Source organism: Panthera onca, chromosome A2 (genome assembly GCF_046562875.1).
Source record: "Panthera onca isolate mPanOnc1 chromosome A2, mPanOnc1 haplotype 2, whole genome shotgun sequence".
NCBI lineage: Eukaryota > Metazoa > Chordata > Mammalia > Carnivora > Felidae > Panthera > Panthera onca.
Genome location: NC_138340.1, coordinates 87,180,511 through 87,207,887, shown reverse-complemented (window position 1 = coordinate 87,207,887; position 27,377 = coordinate 87,180,511). Strand labels below are relative to the sequence as shown.

Sequence of the window (27,377 nt, the reverse complement as noted above, 5' to 3'; positions counted from 1 at the left end):
AGGGATATGAAGGAAGGGAGGAAGGAAGGAAGACAGGCAGGCAATATAGGGAAATGAGCCTTGTGTGGTTCTTTTTTTTAAGTTTTTTTAATGTTTGTTCATTTTTGAGATAGAGAGAGTGCAAGCAGGAGCGGGGCAGAGAGAGAATGAGACACAGAATCTAAAGCAGGCTCCAGGCTCTGAGCGGTCAGCCCAGAGCCCAATACAGGACTCGAACTCATGAGCTATGAGATCATTGCCTGAGCTGAAGCTGGATGCTCAACCGACTTTGCCACCCTGGTACCCAGGTGCCCCGCCCTGTGTTGTTTTTATCCATGCAAATCAATACACATATTTGCATAAATGTAAATATATACATATCTTTCTAAAAGGAAACTAAGCCCCCTATTTTCTTCAAGTTCTGTCAAAGCTGTGTTAATATAATAGAGAGGTATTTTAATTATGCATGTGTGTATTTATATATTATTTATTTAATGCTATTTAAAACATCACGCTCAGATCACTTTCCTGGTTTAGAAAAATATACATGAATTATGATGAGAAAGTGACTAGAAAAATGATCCTGGTTTAGTCAAAGAAAAATGGACACAAAAAGAATGTCCAATGAAAATATGCAATTATAATCTAAATATAATTTTACTCCCTGGTGTAATACACATGATTTTAGTTGGCATGTTGCTATTTATGGAAATACCTGTTAATGTAGTTTACATTATATAGAAACTTACACTAAGAGCTTCAAATGAGTGAAATAGAGAGTTTGTGTGTGAGAATATGGGAGTGTGGGGTTTTATAGAAATAAACATCCACATAAAAGAAAAGGTGAGTAGGGACATGAGCACTGATAAATTTCAACCCAGGCAGGACAACCCCAGTACAAGTTCTTAACAGCACCCAATATTCTGTTAGGTTTCATTATTGATTCTTACCCTTCAAAGTCAGAATTTCATTGAAAATTAATATTTAAGATTTAGCCTATTTGGTTTTTTCTTAGTTTTCATATGAATATTTATGTTCTAATACATTCTTTTTTTAAAATTTTTTAATCTTTATTTTTCAGAAAGAGAGAGTAAGAGAGCAAAAGCAGGGAAGGGGCAGAGAGGGGGGGGACAGAGGATCTGAAGCAGGGCTCTGTGCTGACAACAGAGGAGCCCATGTGGGGCTCAAACTCGCAAACTGTGAGGTCATGACCTGAGCCAAAGTCTGTTGCTTAACCGACTGAGCCATCCAGGTGCCCCTGTTCCAATACATTCCGATATGATTCTTATACCCACACAGAAAATAAATGGGGAATAACCCCAATCAATCATTCACTTATGTATTTTGCATACGAGGTTTTGTTTCATTGATTGTAAGGGGAACAAAAATACTAAGGAAGCTATGCATTCTAGCCAAAAGCAGTATACTAAGAAGAAGAGCTGACACATCTCATCCATTTTTAGGAGGGACAGAATAAGAATGGAAATATCAGAAATACCTCACTGCATACACTTGTAAAGTGCAGTCTCATGAATGATCAGATTTCTAATACCCTCATTGTGTAGTCTGGCAACTGATTGTGTAATCTGAAAAAAAACAGTGCATCAACTGTGAATTCAGTCCTTTTTTCTTTTACAGATAACAGAAATAAATTTAGAAATTTAAACAAAAAGTCTGATTTTCAGAATCTCAACTTGAACTGTAAGAATGTATGGGCTTTAGGTAAAAAGAACAACTTAATCCAAGACTACAGGTGAGACTGATACCAGTGATAAAAGTCTCAGGTAACTTTGCTTCCCAGTTTTTGGACCTGTCAATGAGTAAATAGTGATTTATATATATATATTTTTTAATATATGAAATTTATTGTCAAATTGGTTTCCATACAACACCCAGTGCTCATCCCAAAAGATGCCCTCTTCAATACCCATCACCCACCCTCCCCTCCCTCCCACCCCCCATCAGCCCTCAGTTTGTTCTCAGTTTTTAAGAGTGTCTTATGCTTTGGTTCTCTCCCAGAGTAAATAGTGATTTCTAACCAGATTATTAGCATAATTTTCAGCTCAAAAAAATAACATTCTGAATAAACAAACACACAGAAACGTATGTAAAATTCTTATCGTTGACTCAAAAACTTAATAGTGGGCTGGAAACTCAAAGATATTAAATGTCAGTTCCTGTGATCACTTGGTTTTCCTTCACAGAATTCTGAGTAGGGGACACCTAATCTCTGCTTAAATACTTTCATCGATGGAAACTATCTGACCTTCCAAATTGGTAAGATTGGTCTTTTCATGAAAATTCACATTAAGACGCAGCTGAGATTTCCCAGGTACAAATACCAGTGCTGATGCATGGTTTGCGGCCATCACAGCTCTGCCATTTTAAGTCTAAGGCCGACTTTCAACCTGCCGCAGGTCTTATTATCATGCTTCAGAAATGATACTTAGAAAAATAAATTGGCAGGCCTGGAGTTCTGAGATTTTCCTTAATGGTATTGTTGCTGTAGTTACAGCTGAAATGTTACATAAAGCAAATTGCTTATTGATGGAAAAATGCTGAGTAGCATAGCAGCATCCCTTTTCTGGGTTTTTATTGCCTTCATTTTCTACTTTCCTCTTAAGATTAATGGATTTGTGGAGCGTTGTTTTGAACAAGCCCTGATGATTTGATGTTAAAATAAATGCATTTTATTAATATTGTACCAGCTGACAATTGGATATATTCTAGTATGTTGTGATCAACATGGAGTTGTTTTTTATTCGCTAATTGCTTATCAGAATTTTTTCCTACTTGGATATGAATTTGTTATCCTGGTTATAAATGTTGAAACGCTGAATAAAAAGGTGATTGGTCTCATAGTATAGAGTCTTCTGAATTTATTGAATACATTTAATAATATGGCTAAAAACTTTTATTATGTTTTATACTATTATACTTACATAATACTGAGAATAAAATGTATTTTAAAAACATAGTAAAACAAATGGAAATGATCTGACAGGATCCATAATGATGACTTCTGTTTAAAAAAAAAAAGGCTCCATAAGCATCTGTATTTTTCTGTATATTTTTCTATGTATTTTCTTGTATTTTCTATGCAAGAAACTCAATGATATAAATGCCTTTAGTATATATAAATATATATTACATAGTATGTAACATATATTCATTTTCTGATTGTCTTTCTTTATAAGCAAATATTTAAAGATAAACCAGTAAGTCTTTTGATATTTAACCTTAAGGCAAAATATGAATAATCCTGTCTTTTTCAATTTCCAGAAGGAGTTAATGCTATGTGTGGTAAAATCCTTTCAGGTGGTAAAAGTCATATATGGCAGTGATACTTTTTGCATTGAATTCTTGTATAATTTAGGCATCTTGCTTATTTTATCTCCAGTTTGCTACTGGACTAGAAGCATTATGAGTATTTTTTTTTTCCAATATATGAAATTTATTGTCAAATTGGTTTCCATACAACACCCAGTGCTCATCCCAAAAGGTGCCCTCCTCAATACCCATCCCCCACCCTCCCCTCCCTCCTACCCCCCATCAACCCTCAGTTTGTTCTCATTTTTTAACAGTCTCTTATGCTTTGGCTCTCTCCCACTCTAACCTCTTTTTTTTTTTTTTTTTCCTTCCCCTCCCCCATGGGTTTACCCAAGGGATACAGGAGTACTGATGCATAGGGGCACTTGTACCCCAATGTTTATAGCAGCACTTTCAACAATAGCCAAATTATGGAAAGAGCCTAAATGTCCATCAACTGATGCATGGATAAAGAAATTGTGGTTTATGTACACAATGGAATACTACGTGGCAATGAGAAAGAATGAAATATGGCCTTTTGTAGCATTATGAGTATTTAATGGTGTGGCTGTTGAGGAACTAGGAGGGCAGATGACATTTTATTTTGGACCTAGACATGTAATGTTTCTTAATTAAATCTCTGAATACAGTGATAACAAAAATCCTTGGGATTATTTTTGGTAAAGAATGCAAAAAAAAAAAAAGTGAACTATGGCTTTTGACATCTTATGTGATTGTAGAATATTTCCCAAATTATCATTTGTGAAGCCAGTTTTTCTAGTAACTGTGTTTGTACTTAATGATGATACGATAATGACAATAACCCATGCTGTCCAAAATGAACTTTTTTGAAAATTCATTTTTACTCATTGTTAAAATTGATCAGCTTTGCTTTTCTCATGTCTGCTTTCGATTTTACCCTCACTGCTGCTTTTTCTTATCCCCTTTTAATAAATAAAATTTAAATTTGCATGTTTAAAGAAATATACAATTTTTGGTGTTACAATAGTTTCCCCCCTTTTTAGTTCCTTACTGATATTACAACGTCCTCTGCTTGCAGAACTTGCTGGCATTCTCATTTTGGTTCTAGGGCTGCAGAGAAAAGAGACACATGTATAAGGCTGCCAATTCAGCTTTTCTAATTGGTGAAAAAATACTCCTTTGTGATTCATGAATTATCAAATTCCTTATATTCTATGCAGATTCATTAGACAATCCTGTTAAAAGCATTATATGCTTTCCGTTTTCCATATAAATAGATATAAATAGAATAAATAGATACATAATAGATACATAAGTGGTAGTTATTTGACATGATAGTAACATCAGTTTCCAAAGTAACTTTGGTGACAAAATGTAAAGTCAAAAGAATTAGACCTGTCCTTATGATCTTATTTAAAATGCAAATCAGTAATGCAATTGAGACACCAAGTATAAAAATATCAGGTTTAACTGAATATGGATGGAAGTGTAAGCAAAACACAAATTTGAACTGGCCAGCCAGGCTCTCAGGATAAGATGGTTTTTCTTTTAGACTGACCCTATTATTGCCTTCCCTTTGCCTTTCAGACGGTGGTCATGTGGGTTATCATTGTTTAAGTTTATCAAACATTATTTTAAATTGGGAAAATGAAGCATTTTATGTGACATTGTAGATCAAATAGGTTATACCTTTTATCCCATTACCTAAATTTCAAATATATGAAAATGAGTATACTACCTTGAAATAGTCAGTTATTTATTTTCTCAATACATTTTCTTTTTTTTTTTATTTAAAAAAATTGTGTTTAACATTTATTTGCTTTTGAGAGAGAGACAGAGCGCTAGTGGGGGAGGGGCCGAGAAAGAGGGAGACAGAATCTGAAGGAGGTTCCAGGCTCCCAGCCATCAGCACAGAGCCTGGCGTGGGGCTCGAACTCACGAACCAGCCACAAGATCATGATCTGAGCCGAAGTCGGACACTTAACCGACTAAGCCACCCAGGTGCCCCTCATTTTATTTTCATTTTAATTTCATTTATTTTCATTTTATTTTATTTCATTTATTTTCATTTTAACAAGAGCTGTATACCATTGCAGTATCAAAGTAAGAGATGATAACTTTGTAAAAACAATTTGTTCCAAAACCTCAAATAAAATAATCACATTATTATAGTTGATAAAAATTTGCAATGTAATGTTACCTGTATTCCTGCTATATTAAAAACTTCCTATTTTATTTGCATTAGGACAAGGCCTGATAGGAATGCTTAACACACACCTGCATTTGGTTTTTAGAATCCATGTGACAAAACAGCAGTGATGCAGCTATTTTTGTCTGCTTTTGTTTAAAAAGAAAATGTCAGGTTCTGAATGAAAATATTCTAAACTGTGGCTCAACTGAGTAATGGTTTTTAAAACCACAGCATGGATTAAGATTGATTTTCTGTAGGTATTATGGCACTGCTTTCTCTAGGGACTATTCAGCACAAGGGCTGGAGCTTTTTGTATTTGACATAAGGGATCAAATCAGTTTCTTTCTTAAGACTTTTATATAAAGTTATTATATAAAGAAGCCACAGTTCACTCTAGAGCTGCTTAGAACTGAAATTAAGAAGGGAATTGGTATTGGATGATCATACACACAAAAAGCAAATGAACCCATAATGCATACTGATGTTTTATCGACAACATCTTATAAAAAGTAAATAACTGACTTTTGTCTTTACTCTTTAGATAAGCAAATAAGAATTATAATAGCTTACAGATTGCAAAACACTAATTTTTATTAAGCACCATTATTTAGATATCTAAAAAATTGGAAGCTGAGATAAGAAATAAAACTTAGATCCCTGATAATATTCTAGAACAGTAAGTGATTTTTGTCTCTAAATAATTTAAGTAATGTAACTAGAAAGAGTGATTCGATATGAAAAGCAGTTTGAAATTGAACTTCTCAAAAAAACAGTGCAGCATATGAATGCAGTACTCTTTGTGTGACTTCCAACTGTAGTCTTTACAAAATAGGTATTCATTAAATGTAACCATTAGAATCTACATATATAGCCTTTATTTCTTACATTATAATAGCTATAAGGTAAGAAAAAGTGCAACATACATCAATAGGGCAGAAATTCTGCAATATTATTAGTCTAACATAATCAGTCTCCCATGCCATCATTTGTATGTGTTAAGAGAGAGTGATTATCAGAATTCAGCTTGCAAAAGAATCAATCAAGAATTAACCAGTGTATTGAAAAGGCAGATCTTTGTCCCAGTCCAGGATCCTGTTAAAACAATTTTAGCAATTCCTAGGAATTTGCATGTCTTATGACCATCTCAGTTGATTGGTGCAGGTGGCCTATGGATTACACTGAGGAGCAGAAATATAGCAAACTGTTTGACTCAGCGATTCAAAAAACCCTGGGGGATAAGATATCAGACCGCTTGAGCCAGTGATTGCATTTTGCTCAGTTGCATAAGAAATGTGAATATTATTAAGAATGAAATTATTTTTTAGTCCTAAAGCAGGTAGAGAATTATGTACAGGTGACTCTTGAAAACTTTCATGTACCTTGTGAAGTTTTACTCTGGTCGATAGGGGCACATTTGACCCATGTCAAGAGATAGGAGGTTATACATTAAGTCCTAAAAGAGCTCTTGATTAGTTGTAGTTAAAAGAAAATGACCATAAAATTTAATAGTTTTGTGTAAACATATGATGGAAATACTAATTTTAAAGCCACCAAGCTCAAAAATACGGTGTTTGGAACAAATGTAGATTTTTCACCAAAAAAAAAAGTATGTGTATATATATATATATATATATATATATATATATATATATATACACACACACACACACACATTCTGTGGCTCCATCTTTAGTGCCATATATATATATATATATATATATATATATATATATATATATTCTTATGGTGAAGAGAATGAATTGCCAATCTCTAATATGGAAAATAATATGAGGAAAATATTCCTCATATTTTTAGATTATAAATAGTCTTTTTGCAGTCTTCCTTAGAAGTCTCTATTTCATTGGTTTGGAAAACAATCTACTTTCTCCCTGTACAGAAAAGCAACTAGAAATCACCAGATGTTAACCTTGGTATATGCAACCAAAGTGGTGCGTTATAATATAGTTAATCTCTTCATTGCTGTTTCATTTGCAGATTCAAGAATGGCTTTGTTTAAATTGCCAAACCCAGAGAGCAATATCAGGACAGCTTGGAGATATGGGCAAAATGCCACCTATACCTTCAGCACCAAAAGCCTCCCCTATGCCTGTCCCTCCAGAACAACCATCTCAGAAAACAGCAATGCCTACTCAAGTAAAAGTGAAAAAGAAGGAAGAAGAAGTAAAAACAGAAGCTGAACAAATCATTCCAGAAAAAGTGAAAGAGGTACCATCAGTGGAAAAGATTGTCCCGAAGGGGACCACAGACCACAAACAAGAGAGTAAACTAGAGAAAACTTCAGCCCCTGAAGACAAAAAGCCACTCCCAGAAGAAAAAAAGCCCCCTCTTGAAGAAAAAAAGCCACCCACTGAAGACAAAAAGTTACCTCCAGGAACAAAAACAGCTCTGGAGGAGGAACAGAAAAAAGACTTAGCTAAAACTCAAGTACCAACTGCTGAGGAAAAGCCTGAAGGCAGGGTGACTCCACAGGTTGTACAAGAGAAGCTACCACAGACCAAGATGGAAGACAAACCCTCTGGCCCACCTCCAAGTTTGTCAAAGGAAGATGGTGAGGTGCCTCAAAAAATTAAAGACCAGCCACAGGCAGCACGCCCAGCAAAGCCTGATCAGGTGGAACCTGGGAAAGAAAAAACAGTAAGTTATGTTTTCCTATCTTTGCACTCTGTTAGGTATATAAAACTTACAGATTTTTACCAAAGTACACAGAGTGCTTACTGCTAATTATGGAAGTGAGAGCCTTCAGTTAAAAGCACTTTCAGAAAAGTGTAACAATTGTTGTCGAAATGAACAAATTTGGCATTCTGACAGCTTAATCTAATTTAAATAAAGCAGAGATAGCAGATTGATTTTTCTAGCTTTTATGCATATCTAATAATTTACCAAAATTCTTTAGGGTGATAAAAATAGTTTCTTACAACTTTAAGGTTCTTCTTCTCTCCGCTATGAACATAAAATCAGTATCTACCTTTAACATAAAATAATATGTGTCTTAAGTTTCTATTTACTTAGTCACTTGGTTAAGCAAAAGTCAACAAGTTCCTTTTCACTTGAAAGCCTCTTAAGGTATGATCAGCCATTGAAAGGTCTAAATAATTGTGGTTGCCAAAAAAAAAAAAAAAGTGTGACTAAAATTTAGGACAAAAGTCATTTTCTGTAAAAGTTAATTGTAGTATTTAACATGATTTTAATATGATGTACTTGTTTACTATTGAAGGATTATTTATAATCCAGGCATAATCTGGAATAATATATATATTTTTTTTTCTTTAGTGCAAACTTTTAAGGGTATCTACCCATCTTAACCACTATCTGCACAAACAGCAGTGTTATTTTTCGAAGAATTCTGATTGTTTGAGAGCTACACCAGGTCTTACATCATATTTGGTTGAATAATTTTAATTGACAGATAACAACAATGACTTGAAGGAAAATGAAATGATTTATTAATATTAAAAGTTAATATTAGGGCTCTAATTAGAATCTGTAGTGCATCCCAACTCTTAGTTCCTTTTTTGGTCATTTACAGTTTTAACACTTGGTTTAGTAACCGATCTCTGATTTTTGATATACCAGATAAATAAAATACATCATCTCATATATATCACATATATCATATATATAAAATATGATACATCACTTGTAATATGATGCATCACTCACAGATAATTCATCATTGGTCTCCCCTCATAACATAAATGAGTTTATCAGAGTCAGAAAGAGCAGGTACCTGTATATTCTTCATCCTATGCCGAGATGTAGTATCACCATCACCACCCATTACTGCTTGTAGCCTACCACTTTGCACAACCTGATGACTTTTACCATTTCTCCCTTTGTAAAACGGCCCTTGGCTTTCATAACCCTTCCCTTTTTGTTCTCTTTTGGTCTTTCTGATCATACTTTATGAGTTCTATGTTGACTCCCTGTATCACTTTCTTTCCTCATTTCTCTAAGAGGAGGTTTTCTTTGTATTTTGCTTCATTTTTGTTTTGGGTATTGTCTTCTTTGTTCTTAGGAGAGCCCCATGAACAATTCTTAAGTCTACCTGTGCACCTTCTTCCCCTCTTTTGAGTATCAGATCTGCAGTTTCAAATACTCAGTAGATGTTCCACTTCAAAGCCTCCCTGTAAACTGGAACTCAATATGTTGGAATTTTATCTACACTCTCTAGAGACTTTTTCTGCTCCTGACTTTCTGTTTCTGGTAATGGCAGCATCATTCACCTGCCTCTACCTTCCTGGTCACTACCCTTCTGAGAGATCTGAGGCTTCTTCTTACTGCCTGCCCTTTGCTCTTGGCATCCAATTCATCACATTCCTGTCTGTTAGTTCCTATTCCTGAGCACACTCTTAATTATGGCCTTCATGACCTTTCATCAGTGATTTGAGTAATCTAATTACTGGTCACTGTGCCTTCTCTTTCTCCTTTCCTCCATATATAATTGTCACATAATTATTTTGTAGGGTGCACGTAATTTCACTCTATCACTCAGATATTGCTAATGCTTCTCCATTGCTTGCTAAATAGAATCTAAATGAGAAATATCCAGATATTTTGTTAATGCACTTTTTATTTTACACCTTTATCACTTTCTTTTTGTTGTGTCTTTTTATCACTACTTTTAATATTATTTTATAACCTTAATATGTGTTACTTATTTGTAAATTAAATGTGTACAGTGATTTATTAATATATTATGAACAGTATAAAACATTCACAAAAATATAAAATAAAATGAAATAGACTAAAATTGTTTTTATTATAATTATTTAAATAAAGTTACATTTGATCACAATAAAATATGATTAATAATAGTACTTTAGAGAGAACATGGATTGTGCTTCAGTATTTTTGAAAATCTTGGTCTGCAATTTTATGATAGAGTTATCTTAAATTCAGCTTCTAAGTTAAGCTTATTTTGATATTTTCATATTTAGTTCTAATGACTATCCATAACAAGAAAGATAATCCACAAAGATATGTCAGAATTGGAAGAAGCGGATCAGAGTTTGTACTTCCCAAATCTTGCTACCTATTCTCTAAGTTTGAAACTGAAAATAATTTTTTAATTGTGGAAATTCCACAGGTAAATGTTTATCTTCCATGAGACCAATAGTTATTTGTTCTTGTTCTCTCAGAAAATACGGTATTTAAAATACACACACACACACACACACACACACACACACACACCACACACACACACAGAAATGAATTGCTTTAAAATCCACTGGGGTCCTTCATCTGGAAGGGTTAGAAACAGATGAAAATATTCTGTTTAAAATGTATTAAATGAGCAGATACGACAGCTTTTAAAAATGACATATGTTATTTTATATAGCATAATCACATGGTTTCCACATATCTCTTTTCAAAAGACTGTTTTCACACCATAATTCTCTTCAAGAACAGCTAGTGTTTGTTTTTTCTAAGTACTTAATAAGTACCATATTGCTGATAACCAGAGTTTACTTTCTCCTATATACTTTTTTCCCCTCCATCATTCCATTTACTTTATAGCATCTAGTAAGTGGTATATTACTGATAACCACTTGTCATCACCAAAAAGTTCAACAAACTTGGGATAATCCTATTTTTGTCAAAAAAGACCCATCTTCATATTCTACAACTTTTTAAATTAATTTCCTATTATATAATCAGTAAACCTCTGTGATTTAAATAACTTTAGAGTTATTCTCTACCTCAGTACAAAATATACAAAATATATATTCTTCAAAATATAAAGGTCTCATCAGTATACAAAACATATGTCACATCTGTAAAATCCAGAGGTCTTCTGTCCAAATCTGACCTACTTATAACAGATGTAGTAAATGAATTTCACAGGTATACTGCGATCTCTGTATTCTTACCCTTTTTAAAAGAATAATTTCAATCAAAGAAAAAGCCACTCTTCAGTAGCTAATATACAGTTTTTTCATAAAAAAATAAATATGTATACCTTAAACCATTCAATATTGTGAGGCTTACTTCTTTGGCATAGTTTTCCTTATTGGCTTACAGTAGTACTTTAAGTATTTTATTATTAAAGCAGAAATAGTAAATATTATAAACTGAACATATTAGAAATATCTACACTTTAATTCTGTTATTACCAAAAGTTTTGCTACTTACTTTGTTCTAAAAATTTCTCTCAAACCTTCATGTTATTTCTGTAGTCTTTCCAACAATATTGGCTGACAAGAAATACAGTTTAATTTGTCACCATATCATTTCGTACATATTACTGAATCCAATTTTATCCAAATGATGTGTAGCTTTTTTTTCTTTTATTATGAAATAAGAAAAATCAAAAGCTTCTAAATGTTTATTATGTAATTTATTGAAAGTTGGTAAAGTACTGGAATATTTATTTTCAGAAAATTTTAGAGGTCTGTGTTGGTGCCACAATATCACTTGCTGTTGTGCTAAAGCTTACGTTGTGTTTAGGTAAGATTTGCTGTTAGCAATGAGAGATGTCAATACAGATGTCAAATAGGTTTCCTGATAATGTCGGGCCTTTTTGGCTGGGTCCCAGCCCAGCTGATTTTGGCTGATTTAACTTGGTCATCATTACTTTTTTCTTGTAATGTTGCTAATGAAAAGTTTGTAATGATATGAAGCGTGTCAGTGTTTGTGTCTTTCTTACATCATTATTATCTTTGTGACGTGATTTTTTGTTTTGCCATAATCTTTTGTCTACCACTTACCTATTCTAAGAAAACAGGTGTAATTGCTAGTAGCAAATAAAAGCCAGAGATCTGCCTAACTGAATAATAAGCCTCAGTCTAAAGATGGTTGAATAAAGTGACTACCTCACTACAATTTCTCCTTAGAGTGTGACTCTCAGTTTTCTCCCAGGATTTTTCACAAAACAGATGACCAACTCGCATAAGGAATAAAAGAATATTAGCATCAATCCACTTATTAAATATTAGGAGAATATTTTTATATCAGTGTATAAAAATATATCTTCACATGTTCTTCTTGTAGCCATTAGATGATTTTGCATGCTTGTCCAGGCTTCTGCACCCCACAGCCAGGACTCCTGTGTCAATAACTCAGTTTGGCTTTCTCAGCCCTGTGGAATTTGGCTCCAGTATAACTTGTAAGCAACGCCTAATATTCCCACAAGTGATACGTAGAACAACAGCCAAATAAATACGCCCTTGTGTAATTCCTGAAGGTAGTTTGACCTTTCTGCCCTCTTCACCTGTACTCAGTTCTTCTCTGTGCATAAATGCCACACCCCTCCATCATCCCAACTGACAACCTCCCACTTGGATCTCTGGGCCACTTTTCTCCCTTGTGGCTGGTGCTTCTGCTGCTCAACGCCTTATGTTGATTGGTTTTAAATCTGTTTTTGTTTGAAATAAAAATAATACTCTTAATTTATCTCTTACAATATTCTTGGCACTATGTTAAGTATTTTCTTGATCATTTCATCCACACAACAATGAATGAGGTAAATATTGTATGTTTTTTAAGTTGAAAGAAACTAAATTCCTGTGCTCAGGATCACATGGCTGGGGATTCAGCAAAGCTAAGATTGTAGTCCAGTTCTGATTATAAAATCATGGCATTTGAACACTACACATAATTCTTTCCTGTGACACTTGTACCATACTGACTTTACATGATGTAATTATTCTTCTCTCTAAGCAGCTTCCACTATAATCCTAAATACTTTATGTGGTTGTTTACTTTCTTATATATTTATGTTATTTTAGTTATTCACTTGTCATTTGTGTCATTCATATTATCACAGCATATTGTTTACATTTTCTGTGGCCACACCTTTTTGTCTCTGTTTATTCCTCTCTCACAAAATGTGTTTGTCGAAAGGGATTAAAATGTATCCCCAAGTAGAATAAATAATTTGAAAGATACATCCTTCTTTACTTTTTTTAGTTTAATGTTTTAAAATTTCACATTATTACAGAGTTCTCTTTTTTTTATCTATATACTTAAACAATATTGCTTGTCTGCATTTGATATATTACACTGAAACACTATATAGTTCTCCAGATAAAAATCGAAATTTGAATGCCCGTTAGCGTAAACTTTTTTTTTTTTCTGGTTAAAATGACCAAGGGGTTAATATTCAAGTTAAATATAAGTCATTGCATATCATGGCAGAATAATCAGGATGAAAAATAATGAGGTTTTCTGTAGTGAAAAGGATTTTCATGTAGGTGAGACTATTTGATTTTTCTGTCCAGTCCCAGTGAATTTTATGGACTTAATCTTGTTCAGAATTTTTGGAACATTCAGACTAGTAATCCATTTTGACCCTAACATTGTATAAACGATTAAAGATCATTCATTTGTTGTCTTACTTTGGCCCATTGAAATAAATGGCTTGGGAAGATTAAGCAGTATGGTATCCTTTCTTTGTCCGGTCTTAAGTTTAACCAAGAATTCAGGTGGTAACTACAGTAATGTTCAGAAAACTTCCATTTACCTTCAGTATGAAAGGCTAACCATTTCAGTATTTGTGAAAGGGCAGAACTAAAGTTGGCAGTACAGTGTGTCTTCGTACCTTCTCCATCACTAGAGAAGGCTTCAAGATATGATACCATCAGAAGAGTTTCACCTGGGGATTAGTTCATCACTGCCTGTCTCTGACTGGTCTCCAGGTCAACAAATGGCAGTGGAATATTGGAAGGAAAAGGAATTCTCCACTCTCTGTTTTGGGTTAGTAAGTAAACAAATATATAAATCTTAGCCTCTGAAAGTTTTGAGTAATTGTTTCATATACACAGATTTAGAAACACTCAAGTCTCAAGTACCATAATTCTATACATGGGAAAAGTGCAATAATAATAACAGTAAAAGTAAGTGAAATTGAATCTAATGCTAAATGTACTTAGAAAAATGCATGGAAAATGTGTTCCTCGGGGGAACTGAAAAATGACATTGCTATTAAAAAAAAAAGGTGTGCTTAAATTATGTTTGTTCCCACTCACTGCCTCCATCTAAGATGACAAAATTCTCGCATAAAAGGTAGATGCCTGGAGTTTTCGTCTTAATTTAATTTCAGAGGTCATTCTAGATTGTATTACATGTAAAAAATGAAATGGGTAATTAATTTCAACTTCTGATTATTCAAATGAAGAAAATAATGCATAAGTAATAAACCACCGTGATGTTTATGCACATAAATGCATATATGTGTTATATATAATACATACGAAATTTAGAAAGAACTGTTTGGATCTATTTATTAAGTTTGAATATATTATCACAAGTAACATAATATTCTTGTCAAAAATAAGTATGTAACGACACATTTTTGAAGCAATTAGAAGAAAACTCCCAATCTTTTAGTCCTAGGGACTTAGAAACTTGGAAGAAAATAAGCCAAATTATGCCTCCCTCACATAAATACTTTGATCATATTCCTCTCAAGTTACAGTACTTCAGACATCCATTTGAAGATGGAATCGAGAAAACCAAACCCAACTTATACAGCATGTTTTATGTTCTTCTTAGTTCCATCTACTCTTTCTGATTTGATCACATTATTCGCTTGTCTAAAAAAAAAAAAAAAAAAAAAAAAAAAAAAAAAAGTTATCCAGAAAGCAAGGGTTTTGCAGTGTATATTAGCTGTGTAGCCCAGTTAACCTGTGTGAGTACGAATTTCACTCGTACCCCCACTCACATACCTCCCAGAGAAAAGTAGATAGCCATAGAAGGGATCACTGCTTGGACAGATGAGTGCCTCAGTGTGCCCCTCTCTGTACATGAAGTAAAACTTCTTTTTTTGTTTCTGTTTTTAGCATCAGTGAGTAAAAAGATGAATGGGTAGGTGCCTTAAAGAGCCAAAGGGCCTGGTTGGTATGTGATCTGAGATTTAACCAGCTAACCGTGTAGTGAAGAAGATCACTCGCCTCTACCAGAAGACTTTGGTATGCGAGTTAGTGGGAGAAGAGTTGACATTAGGACTTTTTTTCACTGTACCATGGTACAATAAATACATGAGCAACTGTCTCTTCTGAAAAATTCAGACCAATGCCCTTTGGTCACCTAACTTGATTTTCTTATTAAACACTCCAAACATTTTATCTTAGACCCGCAAGCATATCGAGCAAAATCTTTGCAGCCTTTTACCACCTGATAATATGGAGAGTAACAGTCATTTAGAGGGGAAAATCATCACAGCATCATCATAGGTAAATAATGATTGAATCCTCTGCAGAATGTGGAGGAAAGAGACCGGGAGAGCAGCAGGAGGGAGAAATGGGTAGAACATGGTACTAAGGAAAGAAAGAAAGCTTGAGGACATGGAGATAGGCCACATAAGGAGATTGCAGGATGGGTATTTTGATATTTATGTGTGTTAGTCCCCTGTCTAATGTATCTTAATTCTGTTTGTCACATTATATGTCTGATCCTAATCTTATTTTTATAAAATGTAGAATCTGCAGAATCCATTGTATAAAACTCTAATTTCTCTTTTATTATACTCAAAAGAATTGTTATATATAACAATGGTTACGTTTCCTCCATATATGGATACTGTATTACCTTGTTGTTTTATAACCTATGCAGATGCAAAATAAAGAATATAAATGTCACTATCACAATTTGATTCTGAAAGATCTTTTTTTTTTTTAACATTTTTTTTTTTTACCTTTTTTTTTCTTTTTCCACAAGGAGCTTAGGTACCCCACCTCTCTGGTTATGGTGTTTACTATGATTTAGTGAAGAGTGGGAAGGCAGATAAAGAAAGACATAGAAAGCATATTGGACTCAAAGAAATTGTGTTCATCAATGTGTAGGATATAAGGAGATAGAAACATCCCTCCCCTTGGACCATCTAGAAAGATTTTATTAGAAGTCTGCTTCACCTGTGCTGACCTCTTTAACGTGTAGCTCTTAAGATAAAGGAACCAATATTAGTTGGGTGCTCATGAGCCCTACTACTAACTAAAGTCTTGGAATTGTTGATAAGTAACTTTTTCCTGGGAAGACATCTGAAATGACCTGGAAAGTTAATTCATGGTAAACCAAAGAGTACTTACTGCTTTTTGCACTAGAGTTGTGAATAATATGTCACCGTCTTTTTGATTTTTTTTTAAGTTTATTTATATTCTTAGAGAAAATGAGCAGGAGAGAAGCAGAGAGAGAGGAAGAGCGAGACAGAATCCCAAGCATGTTCAGTGCTGTCAGCACAGAGCCTGATGTGGGGGCTCGAACTCACAAGTTGTGAGATCATGACCTGAGCCGAAATCAAGAGTCAGATGCTTAACTGACTAAGCCCCTATCACTGTCTTTTTGAATTTGAGTTACATCGTGTTGTAAATTTGGCCAAAGAATTCTACCACATAATGTATTCAAAATACGTTTCTAACCATACATAGTAACAATATAGGTATTGAGAGAAACATCAGTGGAAAATGAATATCAAACCAACAGCTTTTATATTTGAGAACTCTACAGCTAAAAGAAGCAGAAAGACAAGGAGGTGGAGAAGGAGAGGAAGAAGGAGAAGAGAAGGAAGGAGAGGAGAGAAAGAAGGAAGAAAGTTTCTTTCATCTTTGTTGTTTGTTCAACCTGACGTGTGATCATGGGAGGAGCCCATGCTTACAAACCCACTGAAAATATTCAGATAGTTAGTTCAAGGTACAGACTTAGTGGAATTGAGGTGGCCTCAGAGGCCAGGGTGAAACAGAGCATGTCCTCCTGTGGTTTGTTTTCTGACTTCTTCATTCCATAGGGCTGTGGGGGTTATTTTAACACTCTAAGCATTGCAACTCACTGGATCAGCTGAGTTCCATTTTGCTCTTGGGTAATTTTAATTTCGACTTCTACAAAAAGCCTCTGTGCTTAGTATTTTCATTTAAGGCTACTCTGATTCTGGAACCAAATCACTGGCATGGCCTCATCACAGCCCAAGAAAAGCAGCAGGTTGAGGCTGTGATTTGTCTGCTTAGTGTCTGAGCTCCTTGGAAAGCCCATGATCCCATTTAGAAAATTTAATTGTTCAACTGGTTGAAAGGAGCTGACTTTGACATGGTGTAAAGGTAAAAGTCCAATGTATTTGCAAAGTCAGAAGACATTTGTAAGTGATATTTATTAAATATCTTTGAGGTGCGATGCTGAAAATAAATGAGATTAGCAACACTATAAAAATAATAGCTGGATATTTCTCTTGAGGTAAAGCCATGAGTCAGTAATTATTGCATAACTTTTTCAAAGTTTATAGTTTCTAAACATTCACTTCAAATGATAGAGAATTATAATAACAATACCAAGTAAATATAGTGTCTTCACATCTTTAAATTATTTTTTATTTACACATCTTTTATTATTTTTTGATGTTTATTTATTTTTGAGAGAGAGACAGAACACGAGTTGGGGGTGGGGGAGAGCAGAGAGAGAGGGAAGCAGAGAATCCGAAGCAGGCTCCAGGCTCTGAGCTCTCAGTACAGATCCTAATGCAGGGCTTGAACCCACAGACTGTGAGATCATGACCTGAGTCGAAGTTAGACGCCCAACCAACTGGGCCAACCAGGCGCCCCTAAAGTGTCTTTTAAAAGTAGTGCCTTATTGGAGTCTATTTCAAAAATAAATCTCCTCTGATAGTTGAGATGGATAACATTACAGTCACATTACCTACATATTTCTGTTAAGTAAATTTTCCATCATCTCTTACAACTTGTAGTCTGGTACAAAGCCCATCCTCTGATTTTTTTTTTTTTCTTTCTTTGCCTGTCCTCAGAATTCAAAAGTATTGATTATATTAATGAAAAAATTAATTTTTCTCTTTGACAGTTTAGAACGTTTTTCCAAAGTAAATGTGCTGAGAAAGATAATCACGTGTTTGAAAGAAAATGCTATTGAAATATAAAGAGTATTCATGGAAAAAAATCAAATGTCATTGAGAATTGACATTTAATTTAACTTAGTTTAACTGAAAACTAACCTTAATCAGTATGTATCAACTATTTTAACTGTTTTGGGCCCAGAGATTTTTTTTTTTTTTTTTAAATACTGGCCTATAGTTGAAAAGAAATCTTATAATTATTCCTCAGTTCATAGTAGTAATTGGGAGTAATAGAGAGGCCATGTTACTAGTTTAATCACGTTAAGTTTTTCCTGTATCTTTTCCTCCCTGCTAGGAAAAGGAAGATGACAAATCAGACACTTCAAGTTCTCAGCAACCAAAAAGCCCACAAGGTCTGAGTGACACAGGATATTCTTCTGATGGGATATCAAGTTCACTTGGTGAAATTCCAAGTCTTATTCCAAGCGATGAAAAAGATTTGCTCAAGGGACTCAAAAAAGACTCTTTTTCCCAAGAAAGCAGTCCTTCCAGCCCCTCAGATTTGGCTAAGTTAGAAAGTACGGTCCTCTCCATTTTGGAAGCTCAGGCAAGTACACTTGTTGAAGAAAAGTCAGAAAAGAAAACTCAACCTCATGAGGTTTCTTCTGAGCAGCCAAAGGACCCACAGAAAACTCAGAGTTTATCTGAAACAGTAGAAACTACAATTTCCGAAGAGGAGCTCAAAAAGAGTCCAGAAGAAAAAGACACTTTAAAAAAAGATAGCCAACAAGACATTCCTTCCAGAAAGGACCACGAAGAAAAGTCCGAGTTTGTTGATGACACAGCTACAAGAAGACAGCTTTATGATTCAGTCGAAGACAGTAGTGAAAGTGAAAATTCACCTGTTCCACAAAGAAAACGGAGAACCAGTGTTGGTTCATCAAGCAGTGATGAGTATAAACAGGAAGATAGTCAAGGGTCTGGTGAAGAGGAGGACTTTATTCGAAAACAGATTATAGAAATGAGTGCTGACGAAGATGCTTCAGCTTCTGAAGATGATGAGTTCATTAGGAGCCAGCTCAAAGAGATTAGTAGTAGTATTGAGAGCCAGAAGAAGGAAGACATGAAAGGAAAAGGGAAAGCAACAGCCGGGAAACACAGGCGACTAACTCGGAAAAGCAGTGCCAGCTTTGATGATGATGCAGGGAGACGCCATTCGTGGCATGATGAAGATGATGAGACATTTGATGAGAGTCCTGAGCTTAAGTACAGAGAAACTAAAAGTCAAGAGAGTGAAGAACTTGTAGTTGCTGGAGGAGGGGGGCTACGTCGCTTCAAAACCATTGAACTCAACAGCACAATAGCAGATAAATACTCTGCAGACTCATCACAGAAAAAAACGGCTTTGTATTTTGATGAGGAGCCAGAATTGGAAATGGAGAGCTTGACAGACTCCCCAGAAGATAGGTCAAGGGGGGAAGGATCTTCTAGTCTTCATGCTTCCAGCTTCACTCCTGGCACATCCCCTACCTCAGTGTCGTCTCTTGATGAGGACAGTGACAGTAGCCCAAGTCACAAAAAAGGAGAGAGCAAACAACAACGTAAGGCTCGCCACAGGTCACATGGTCCTCTTTTACCTACTATTGAAGATTCTTCAGAGGAAGAAGAATTGAGAGAGGAGGAAGAATTATTAAAGGAGCAAGAAAAGCAGCGGGAATTGGAACAGCAGCAAAGAAAGACTTCTAGTAAGAAATCAAAGAAAGACAAAGATGAACTTCGAGCTCAGAGAAGGAGGGAAAGACCAAAGACACCACCCAGTAATCTCTCTCCCATTGAAGATGCATCTCCAACAGAAGAATTACGCCAGGCTGCGGAAATGGAGGAGCTCCATCGATCTTCTTGTTCTGAATACTCACCTAGCATAGAGTCAGACCCAGAAGGCTTTGAAATAAGCCCAGAAAAGATAATAGAAGTGCAAAAAGTTTACAAATTGCCCACAGCTGTGTCTTTATATTCACCAACAGATGAGCAGTCTATTATGCAGAAAGAAGGTGGCCAAAAGGCATTAAAAAGTGCCGAGGAGATGTATGAAGAAATGATGCACAAAACCCACAAATATAAACCTTTTCCAGCTGTACCTGAACGAGATGAAATGTTTGAAAAAGAGCCTTTGTATGGTGGGATGTTAATAGAGGATTATATTTATGAATCTTTAGTAGAGGACACATACAATGGTTCGGTAGATGGCAGTCTGCTAACAAGGCAAGAAGACGAAAATGGATTTATGCAGCAGAGAGGGAAAGAGCAGAAAATAAGACTCCCAGAACAGATTTATGAAGATCCTATGCAAAAAATAACAGACCTCCAGAAAGAGTTTTATGAGTTAGAAAGCTTACATTCTATTGTGCCTCAAGAAGACATTGTTTCAAGCTCTTTTATCATCCCAGAAAGCCATGAAATAGTGGATCTGGGTAGTATGGTGACTTCTACCAGTGAAGAAAAAAAATTATTAGACGCTGATGCTGCCTATGAAGAACTCATGAAGAGGCAGCAAATGCAGTTAACACCTGGATCCAGTCCAACCCAGCCCCCCATCACAGATGACACGATAGAGTCTACTGTGGACTTTGACAGGGTGCCCGATGCATCTTTGACATCAAGTGTTCTCTCAGGAGCATCTCTTACAGATTCGACCAGCAGTGCAACACTCTCTATCCCAGATGTCAAAATAACCCAACATTTTTCAACAGAAGAAATTGAGGATGAATATGTAACAGATTATACAAGGGAAATCCAAGAGATAATTGCCCATGAATCACTGATTTTGACCTACTCTGAGCCTTCAGAAAGTGCTACATCCGTCCCACCCTCTGACACACCCTCTCTCACGTCTTCTGTTTCTTCAGTTTGTACCACAGATAGCTCCTCACCCGTCACTACCTTGGATAGCATAACCACAGTTTATATGGAACCAGTGGATGTAGTAACTAAATTTGAAGATTCTGAGGGAATTTCTTCATCAACATATTTTCCGGGCAGCATTATAGACTATCCGGAAGAAATAAGTGTATCTTTAGATCGAGCCACCACACCAGATGGAAGAACTGGTGCTGATCATATCGTGATTTCCTTATCTGATGTGGAGCCTCCTATTCTAGAACCTATAGGAACTAAACCAGAGGGGCTGATTGCTGACACTGTTTCCACTGACTTACCTGTATCTGCAAAAGACGCAGTGAAGAAAGCCAAGAAGGACACTGGGAATGGAATTATTCTCGAGGTTCTGGAAGCTTACAGAGATAAAAGGGAGAAGACTGAGGTTGAACTAACAAAGATGAGCTTTTCTGAAACTGTGTTTGATCAACCTCCTTCTTCTGCAGTGGCCCTTCCAGTAGGGGAGCGGGTTTCAGCAACGTGCTTTATATCAGGACAGGTCTTTGATCAAACAAAACCCGCATCTCCGTTGCCATCCGGCGGTCCTTCTGTTACCTCTCTTCCAACTAAAATGCGTCCATTCTTTAGAAGTTCTTCTTTGGACACATCAGCACAGCCTCCCCCTCCCCCTCCCCCTCCTCCTCCCCCTCCTCCCCCTCCCCCTCCTCCCCCCCCTCCACCTCTCCCTCCACCAACCTCACCCAAGCCAATCATTCATCCTACAAAAAAGTTAACAATTACAGCTCCAGAGACTGTAACCACTACAGCTAAACCTCTAGTTGATGCTGTTACTGCAGTAGAGGCTACAGCTATTCCAAGAAGTAATGGGTTACCTATAACAAAAATATGTACCACTGCACCTCCTCCTGTTCCTCCTAAGCCATCTTCCATCCCATCTGGACTTGTCTTTACACATAGACCCGAGCCAAGTAAACCTCCGATTGCCCCTAAACCAGCAGTCCCTCAGCTTCCAGTAACTACACAAAAATCAACAGATACACACCCCAAGCCAACAGGTCTATCTTTAGCTTCAAACATGACATTAAATTTAGTGACTTCAGCAGATTATAAATTACCTTCCCCTACCTCCCCAGCATCCCCTCACTCTAACAAGTCCTCACCAAGATTTTCCAAATCCCTCATGGAAACCTATGTGGTTATCACATTGCCATCTGAACCTGGGACTCCAACCGATTCTTCAACTAGTCAAGCAGTTACCAGTTGGCCCCTGGGATCACCCCCCAAAGACCTGATTTCCATCGAACCAGTGTTTTCTGTAGTTCCTCCTATGACAACTGCAGGAATGCCAAGTTCTTCAGAACAGAGCTTGTACATGTCAGGAGCTTTGGAGACATTTTCTGCTGTCCCTGTCACAACGTTATCTTCATTTCAAGCAGCCCCAACCTCAGTTACACAGTTTTTCACAACTGAAGTTTCCAAGGCTGAGGCTTCAGCAGCCAGAAGTGCACTCACTAGTGTTGGTCTCAGCAGTGTCTCTATATCGATACCTCCAGAGCCTCTTGCTCTAGATAACCTACATTTAGAGAAGTGTCAGCATAAGGAAAATGGAAAGATGCCACTTGTTGGTGATGCCATTGATTTGCGTACAGTACCAAAAGTAGAAGTTAAAGTAACTGAAAAGTGTATGGATCTTTCTGCCTCCACAATGGATATGAAAAGGCAGACCACCACACATGAAGTCTATGGGAGACAAATCAGCGCCGTCCAACCATCTATTATAAATCTCAGTGCAACTTCATCAGCAGTAACGCCGATGCCCCTGGTCACTGAGACGGTGACTGTTGTCACGTGCGCAGCTAGTTCAGTTTACACCATGGGCCCAGAAAGCCTAGTGGGTATAGAACATGCACCACCAGCACCCCTCCAGCTTACTACGTCGAAGCATGCTGAGCCTCCCACGTACAGGATACCGAGTGGCCAGGCCTTTCCTGCAGTTAGGGAGGATGCACCAATAAACTTATCTTTAGGTACATCAGCACACCCAGTGACATCGGCTGTTACAAAACCTGTTACCGCACCTCCTGTCGGAGTCACAAATGGATGGACGGATAGCGTCACACGCCAGGGAATGGCTGATGGGGAAGTAGTAGATCTCAGTACAACCAAGTCTCACAGAACTGTTGTAATGATGGATGAATCTACTTCCGGTGTGGTGACCAAAATAGTAGAAGATGATGAAAAGCCTGTCGATCTGACTGCAGGAAGAAGAGCTGTATGCTGCGATATGGTTTACAAGTTACCTTTTGGAAGGAGCTGCACAGCACAGCAGCCAGCAACTACTCTTCCTGAGGATCGTTTTGGTTATAGGGATGACCACTATCAATATGACCGGTCAGGCCCTTCTGGTTATAGAGGGATTGGGGGAATGAAACCTTCCATGTCTGACACGAATTTAGCAGAAGCTGGACATTTTTTCTATAAAAGTAAGAATGCTTTTGATTATTCGGGAGGAACTGAAACAGCAGTAGATCTAACTTCAGGGAGAATTACTGCAGGTCAGTATGATGTGGCAGCAGACCTTTCCTTGAAATGTCATTATGGTGTCCCTCATCTCATTTCAGGATGAAAATGTGGTCCCTTTTCCAATTGTGTTACTTTTTCTCTTTCTTTGGATGTTTTGGCAGCATATTTTGGAGTACATGTGCGCTTTTGTTTCTTCAGTTTTTAATTTGTTCTGCCCAAAGTCACCTGCATGTGCCTGCATGTTCAACATTGCTTTCATTCTGCATCCAATTAGATTAACCTGTGGATTTGCATGCAGTCCCATTCATTATGTTCGTCAAGATCAAGAGGGCCCTCAAACCCCAAACGCATCATTTATTCTGGGAACTGGACTGTAACTCTACCCTGTATTTCAGGTGAGGTAATGGATTATTCAAGCAAGACTACAGGTCCATATCCAGAAACACGACAAGTCATTTCAGAAGTTGGGATTAGTACGCCACAGTATTCCACAGCGAGAATGACTCCACCTCCGGGATCCCAGTATGGTGTGGGGAGTGTTTTGAGGTCATCCAATGGTGTTGTCTATTCTTCAGTAGCAACTCCGATTCCCTCCACGTTTGCTATCACCACACAGCCTGGCTCCATTTTCAGCACCACGGTGAGGGATTTGTCTGGCGTGCACACAGCTGACGCGGTGACTTCGTTATCCGCCCTGCACCAGAGCCAGCCAATGCCTAGATCATATTTCCTAACAACAGGTGCGTCTGAAACAGACATTGCAGCAACCGGTATCGATATCAATGCCAGTTTGCAAACTATTACAGTGGAAACCCTTACTGCTGAGACAATAGACTCCGTTCCCACTCTAACCACAGCCTCTGACGTGTTTTCCGAAGTGGTGGGAGACGAAAGTGCTATTTTAATTGTCCCCGAAGAAGGCAAACAACAGCAGCAGCTCGACTTGGAGCGTGAGCTCTTGGAACTGGAGAAAATCAAGCAGCAACGTTTTGCCGAGGAATTAGAGTGGGAACGTCAGGAGATTCAAAGGTTCCGAGAACAGGAAAAGATCATGGTTCAAAAAAAGCTGGAGGAGCTGCAGTCTATGAAGCAGCACCTTCTGTATCAGCAGGAAGAAGAGCGGCAAGCCCAGTTCATGATGAGGCAGGAGACATTAGCTCAGCAGCAGTTACAGCTGGAGCAGATCCAACAGCTGCAGCAACAGCTTCACCAGCAGCTAGAAGAGCAGAAGATTCGCCAGATCTACCAGTATAACTATGACCCCTCTGGAACTGCTTCTCCGCAAACCACGACAGAGCAGGCAATTTTGGAAGGTCAGTACGCTGCCCCAGAAGGCGGCCAGTTTTGGGCACCTGAGGATGCAACCACCACGGCCTCGGCCGTCGTGGCGATTGAAATACCACAGAGCCAAGGATGGTACACGGTGCAGTCTGATGGCGTCACTCAGTACATCGCCCCACCTGGCATCCTGAGTACGGTTTCAGAAATACCTCTAACAGATGTGGTTGTGAAAGATGAGAAACCACCCAAAAAGAGAAGCGCTGCGGCTAAAGTCCGTGGACAGTATGATGAGCTTGGGGAACATATGGCCGATGATCCGCGCTGCTTTAAAAAGATAGTGGACAGTGGCGTTCAAACCGACGATGAGGACGCGGCAGATCGGAGTTATGTGAGTAGGAGGAGGAGAACCAAAAAGAGTGTTGATACGAGTGTCCAAACTGATGACGAAGATCAGGATGAATGGGATGTGCCTGCTAGAGCAAGGAGGAAAGCTCGAGTAGGGAAATATGGTGACAGCACTGCAGAGGCTGACAAGACCAAACCCCTTTCCAAAGTCTCCAGCATAGCAGTTCAAACAGTAGCAGAGATATCTGTGCAGACTGAACCAGTCGGAACCATAAGAACACCTTCAGTACGGGCACGCGTGGATGCCAAGGTAGAAATAATTAAACACATTTCAGCACCTGAAAAGACTTACAAAGGGGGCAGTTTAGGATGTCAAACAGAAGCAGATTCAGACACACAGAGTCCTCAATATCTGAGTGCCACATCTCCACCCAAAGACAAGAAACGCCCAACACCTTTAGAGATTGGTTACTCATCTCACCTTCGGGCAGATTCCACATTACAGCTGGCTCCTTCCCCACCCAAATCTCCAAAAGTCCTTTATTCACCCATCTCACCACTTTCACCAGGCAAAGCCTTAGAATCAGCCTTTGTACCTTATGAAAAACCCCTCCCTGATGATATAAGTCCACAGAAAGTACTGCATCCAGATATGGCTAAAGTGCCCCCGGCAAGTCCTAAAACAGCCAAGATGATGCAGCGGTCCATGTCTGACCCCAAGCCTCTGAGTCCAACAGCAGATGAAAGTTCCAGGGCTCCTTTTCAGTATACCGAGGGCTACACGGTAAGAGTGATTCTTTTCAGTTAGAAGACAGTAGATGAGTTGATGTTAACCATGTGTGTGCAGACTTGAGGAGGCGTTGAGGCTCCTGGTAACTTAGGAACCTAATACTAAAGTTTAGTAAGGACTAGTTTATTAGAAATTTGGGGAAAAACAGAAAAGTCTCCACCCATTTAGAAATACCAAAAAAAGAAGACATCTTATGTGAGGCAAAACGAGAAAGAAATTTATTACTTTATGACCAATGAGATTGAAAGTTTTCTTCTAATCTTGAAATCTCCCAAATGTCAGTGGTAGACTGTGATTTCAGTGGATATAGTTAATATGTATTTTCAAGGATGATGGAATAAATACTGAACATAAACAGATAAGGAAGGCAAAGGATGCCCTTAAATTTAGACGCAGTGACACCTGAAGTTCTTTAGTAGAAGGGTCCTTGGGGATCATCAAAGTAATTTCATCTTCTTCCAGCCAGAATGGTTTCATAAAAGGGCTTAGAACATTGACTGCTCAAAAGTGAGCTTTTCTAGGGCTGGCAGATTAAAGTGTAATATTATTTCATAGTTCATTCATGCTTATTTATTTTCTGACAACTTTCTTAATATAACATCAGGTAAGCCTTAGTCCTAGGGCTTATAGAAACAAAAAAAAATTATGTTCTTTTAAATAATAGTGATAATTATTTAAAAATATATGAGTATGCTTCAAAGGAAAAAGTATACAGATATGTTGGACACATTTGTAAAGATCTCTCTAGCTGAGCTAATAAGAGATGTTAATCATCAGCTATTAAAAGTTTATTCTACTCTAAAAATTTAATATATAACTCTTTAGAAGGCTGTTGATAAATACAATAGTTCAATTTAAGACAGGATTTATGTTCACATTAAAAGTTCCATTAATTTACTGGTTTCTGAACTTCAGGTCTTCAAATCCCAAAGCTTCTGAATGGGTTTTTCTGAGATATTGCTACATTTCCACCGGCCTTAAACATTGGCCATGGACTGAAAAATATGCCGTTAAGCATGACAGTCACTCTATTCATAGGTAAAGAGACATCTCGATAGGGATATTTAAAAATTAAAAATTCATGTCTGTTTTATAGTTTCATAGTGGCATTTTGTTATTACATATTTTTTGAAACAGTATATCCTAAAAATAAAAATGTCTTCATGTGGGGGGACAGAGGTCATTAGCTGTTAAGTCAGGAAACCACTAATGCATTGAGATTTCATTCAATTTACAGAGAATTATTTTTTGTATGGCTTTCTTTCTAGAATTGTATCTATTGTGAGAAG

General features: G+C 37.1%; 1 protein-coding gene across 6 annotated transcripts in view; it reads left to right on the top strand.

Moving 5' to 3' along the window:
• PCLO (piccolo presynaptic cytomatrix protein) overlaps nt 1-27,377 on the top strand; it is a 439,623-nt gene that overhangs the window by 199,735 nt on the left and 212,511 nt on the right. For 5 of the 6 annotated variants that reach the window (XM_060632351.3, XM_060632353.3, XM_060632350.3 and 2 more), the window contains exons 4-6: nt 7,457-8,116; nt 18,610-23,704; nt 24,068-26,082. In XM_060632351.3, the coding sequence (XP_060488334.3) occupies nt 7,457-8,116; nt 18,610-23,704; nt 24,068-26,082 (7,770 nt within the window). The remainder of the gene's footprint in view (nt 1-7,456; nt 8,117-18,609; nt 23,705-24,067; nt 26,083-27,377) is intronic. The other variant, XM_060632355.3, reaches the window with a different exon arrangement.